The sequence below is a fragment of the Squalius cephalus genome (genome assembly GCF_949319135.1).
Source record: "Squalius cephalus genome assembly, chromosome: 18".
Lineage (NCBI taxonomy): Eukaryota > Metazoa > Chordata > Actinopteri > Cypriniformes > Leuciscidae > Squalius > Squalius cephalus.
This window is the reverse complement of record NC_137139.1, coordinates 18174210-18178740: the sequence shown is the minus strand read 5'-3', so window position 1 is coordinate 18178740 and position 4531 is coordinate 18174210. Positions and strand designations below refer to the sequence as shown.

Below are 4531 nucleotides of genomic sequence, written 5' to 3'. Positions count from 1 at the left end.
AAGACCTCTCTTGTGGTTATTATGTGTCTGTTTCTCTTGTTGAATGAATACAAAGACACACAAGACGTTATTCTTTCAGGTTTTATTTCGGTTTAGTCAAGAATTAACACTTGTGACTCACTCAGTGTTATGGACGGTCTCACTGATACATATTTTACATTGATGCCCATTGGAGAATATTCATGTTTGCATAAAGGATGGCATGAAGACTGCCAGAGACAAATGGCAGATAATTGGCAAGGGGTTGACGTGACGCTCACAGCTGCATTCCCTACACTTATTTCCACTGGCCCTTCTCATAGTCCCATTTGGCTGAGAAGCCCTCCACGGGGTTCACCCGCATGTCCAGCATCCGCTGCACCTGCTTGGCCTGCCATTCATCATCAAGGGTACGAGGATGAGGAGGATACACTGAGAAAGCAAAAAATGTTGAACCTAAACAGACCTATCACTTATTTTAATCCTAATATAAAAAAAATCATTGAATAAAAAAAAATACAAAAAAATTAAGATGATCCCTTACCATAGTACCTTTGCCACAGAACAACCAGGCCAGTGAAACCAATGAAGAAAAAGATGCCACCCACCACAGTCTTCCACTCACCCGTTGGTTTCTTCATCTCAGCGAATGACTCTTTAAACATCATCCTGTACACTGCCATTGAGGATCACAATAGATAAATAAAAATACAACATTTTAATTGTTCTCCATGATCTTACCTATACTGTGCTTTGCCCACTCAGGAAAACTTCTCTTAATAACCCAATAAAATGGCCAGATCTTGATGTTGGATGTATCAAAGGGCTTGCTTTTGTGATTTTTAGCCAATAGCCTTGGGTTTACATCACATACCACGAACCACGGTGTGTCACGTATCAGGATTTGATCTATCAACTACAAGAATTTAAGATGGACTCACAAAACTACAGATGGAAAGTCACATAAAATTTGTTCTCTATATTCGTTTACCTTCGAATACAAGTATAAAAGACACAGGACCAGAAGGAGAACAGACAATAAGGAAGAAGTATACCAACAGGCAAGTTTCTCCTCTTTGGAGAGGTTATTCCAGGAGCCTTTCTCCTTCTGCTTCAGGCTCTTGTCTGCATCACTGAGGGTGTCTTGATATGGCTTGTCTGGAAGAGGAGTGTCCAGACGGTCCCAGTACATGGGTACAGACATGTCCGCCTGTTCTGTCACATCACCTGGGAGAACAGAAAGAAATAATCAATTGACTACTGAGAGAAAATTGCAGGCATTTCAGACGTGAAATAGAAATCTCTTGAAGAAAGTGGCATTTTATAAATATATACTGATGCAGTGGCCACTCATTGATTACACAAGTTGACAGTCAAAGTTGTAAATCAATCATCTTTTTATTTTTATTTCCAAATTTCTATGATATTTTTGGCTTTAAAAGGACATTTGACATTACCATGCCCGTGGCTGGCCATCTTGACACTGCTGGCGCTGAATGCAGCCACTCCCCGTCTGGACAAAAGCCCCCCTACACGTCTCGCTGTCAAGTGCAACATCTCAAAACCCCTCAGAAAGACCACGGCACCTGGCAGATTGAGGTTAAATATAATGCAAATGGACTGATCTATACATTATTAGCTGGAACCTGCATCTTCTTAAAACCATGTTGAATGTCATCCTCTTAACTATTTCCATATGCCTGCGTATTACATTCAATTCTTGTCATGTTTTACCTTTGTTTCACTTTATTGTTCTTCATGGACGTTTAGTTTGCTTGTCTTTGTTCTTATATATTCCCACCATCATTAGATGTCATGGCTACTAAGTATGTTGCTAATTAGAGCACACCTGTTTTGCACCTATAGTTCATTAGCCTGTGTATTTAAGCCCTTCATTTCTTTCTGTTCATTGTGGTGTTGTTTAGTGCTGGCTGTTATTTTATTAAAGTTGCTTGACTAGTTGATGTATGACTACTCTTATCTTTGTGGATTAACTACTGTCTTCAGTAGTTTTAGTACTGTCAAAGCCCTATGTAAAGGGAAAGGTCTTGAGTTTAGGACATTTTGCTATTTAATTCTGCATATACTGTCGATAAAGGTATTTAAACTCCATGATGCTTTAGTTCCTCCTGCTCTAGATCAAATCCAAATCCCAGCTTGTACAGTCTGGTCACATAATCATCTGTTGCTGTTAATTACAGTAAGTCTCCACCATCCACAGGTTCATGATACACAGTCTTGTACGCAGTTGGGTGGGAAGTCTGGAGTTTGGTTGAACAGAGCCACATAAAAATCATTATAATAATTATTGGTAACATTTTACAATAAGGTTCTGTTAGTTAACTACAATACTTGACAAGAGATAACAAATATGTTAATATTATTTAATTGATCTGAGTTAATATGAACTAACAATGAACAGTTGTATTTTTACTAACTATACCAAAGAATAATAAATAACAATGTTACAGTAAAATGAATGTTAATGTTAGTCAATAGAACCTTATTGTTATTTAATGTTTTTTTCCTATTTTATTTAAAATTCAAATGGTCATGCTATAATACAGCATTCTTTATTCATCTGTGCAAAGATTCAACTTTTTTTAATGCTTTATTATCAAAGCTGAAACTTTCTGCACCCTCCATGTGCAGCGGGAGAGACACAAATATGCTGTCATTAAAATGGCTGAAACTGGCAAAAGCTCAAGCCAACAGTTCACAATGACCCCTCTGAACTCTCACACAAATTAACAAGTGATTTATAAAGACAGGTATCTGCAGTATTTTGCTCTAAAATATATTTTCATATGTCTATACGTCTATAAATTATCTTTATTTTACAGTGAGTTTCTATTGTAAAAAATACAGACAGTGTGACCATGTACAACAGTGAGTAAAAGCAAACAAGTCGTTATGTAAATGCATTAAACTCATCTGTTTGCATATCTATTGAAAGCTGGCCTATTCATACATTTCTATCAAAGCATAAAGAGTCTTACTGCAGCATTTTTAAACATTGCATCGTTGGAAAAGTATTTTTCACAGTTAAATGTAGTTTTTAAGTGCACAGATGCATTTCCCCCCCTGTTTTTCAGTTCTTCTCCCCCTGCTGCTTCTAGAAAGTTCCCTCATCGTACTCACAGTTTTCCTGAGAGACTAGACGATGACAAAATCACAAAAATGTGCAAAAAAGAAAACGTGCACACTTCGTTTTATGCTTTTTCCCACTGTGTGGGCTGTTTCAAGACTGACCATGAAAACAGGGTGGGTGGAGAGAGAGAGAGAGAGAGAGAGAGAGAGAGAGAGAGAGAGAGAGAGAGAGAGAGAGAGAGAGAGAGAGAGAGAGAGAGAGAGAGAGAGAGAGAGAGAGAGAGAGAGAGAGAGAGAGAGAGAGAGGTGGGAGGTATTGAGTTTAGTAGAGATTTTAAACTGTGAGAGCCTGTGCAAGTAAACAATCTGAGACAAGCATGTGACTTTACTGTTCACTGGGACGTCAGCGCTGAAGTTTAACTCTTAGTATCTCCAAAACTCTGTGCCTTTTGATTGTTGTTGTTTATTTTTACTTTTTTGGCAGTTTTTAGTTTTCATCCCCAAAAGACTTGTTTTTGAATCCATAGGCAATTTTATTTATTATTACAGTTCTCGGAATCAAACTGTCAGAGAACAGGAAATGTAAGCAACCCTGAAGATAACATGAGGGGGAAAGAGAGGCGGGAGTTCATCTGGCTCATGTCCAGTCCTGATCTGGGTTTCAGATGTCTGGCAGTGAGCTGGCGAATGGGAATATACTTCAACGCTCAACTAGCTGTGAAAGATGGAGAAAGACATCAGAATTTTTTTGAGGAATAGTCCACGTTAAAGGTCAAATAAGGACAACCTTGCTGTGAAATATCCATCTGCTCCAGCACATGCCTTCAACCCCTCAGCACAAATAAAGATATATAGAGAAAGATGTTATTAAACAAATATGGTAAAATTGTGTCCTTAATTGTGCTTTCTTCTGTAATTTATAAGTGTTTTAGTAAAGTGAGAATTTGTTAGCAATAACTGCAGGTGTCATGCTCTTCTGCTTTATGCAACATTTTTGTTGTGACACATTTTAACAAGCTCAATGCCTCAATGCCTGTTAAATACAACTGAATCTCTATCAACATCATCTGCCCTCTTCGGACGGGATTAACTTTACAAGGGTATATGGAGTAATGTAATTTTACCACAGGACGTCACTCTGTACGCTACTAATGGCCAATTCGCACGGGATAAGATATCTCAGTAAAACTAGCAGAAGTGGGAAAGAGTAACTCGAGGCGCATTGCCGTCAACCGCCTGTCGTCATGTGCGTATTACGTTGCTTACTGATATCACGTGCGCAAACACATATCACCTATATTTATATAAAACAGTTAGCCTATGTCCGGTCGAACAATGTATTCATTAATTAATTTCAGATTGGATTGTGTTGGTAATAGGCACCAATTACCTAACGCTAAAAGATGTTTCATGCCTCTAACAAGTGCTTTCGATCTTCTTTCTGATCTGAATGGTATGTGGA

The 4531-nt window shown here is 38.2% G+C and overlaps 1 protein-coding gene across 3 annotated transcripts; it reads right to left on the bottom strand.

Moving 5' to 3' along the window:
• Positions 1-67: 67 nt before the first annotated feature.
• On the bottom strand, positions 68-3424 carry cox4i2 (cytochrome c oxidase subunit 4I2). Of its 3 annotated transcripts, none has more exons than XM_079848648.1 (5): positions 3121-3424; positions 1437-1565; positions 1039-1206; positions 524-655; positions 68-411 (listed from the first exon to the last, which is right to left on the bottom strand). In XM_079848648.1, exons 2-5 carry the CDS (start codon positions 1534-1536, stop codon positions 278-280), a joined length of 534 nt encoding a protein of 177 aa, XP_079704774.1. In that variant the 5' UTR covers positions 1537-1565; positions 3121-3424; the 3' UTR covers positions 68-277. The 3 variants fall into 3 exon arrangements, with proteins under 3 accessions (XP_079704774.1, XP_079704772.1, XP_079704773.1); XM_079848646.1 differs by lacking the exon at positions 3121-3424 and adding an exon at positions 1714-1791; XM_079848647.1 differs by lacking the exons at positions 68-411; positions 524-655 and adding an exon at positions 664-895 and having other exon boundaries at positions 971-1206; positions 3121-3260.
• Between the last annotated feature and the right edge of the window lie 1107 nt (positions 3425-4531).

Coding starts and splice junctions, on each gene's coding strand:
- cox4i2 (XM_079848648.1), bottom strand. CDS start 1,536: ATGTTGCACTTGACAGCGAGACGTGTAGGGGGGCTTTTGTCCAGACGG. Junction 656..1,038: donor CAAAGAGGAGAAACTTGCCT/GTTGGTATACTT, acceptor CCTCAATGGCAG/TGTACAGGATGATGTTTAAA. Junction 412..523: donor TCTGTGGCAAAGGTACTATG/GTAAGGGATCAT, acceptor TTGCTTTCTCAG/TGTATCCTCCTCATCCTCGT.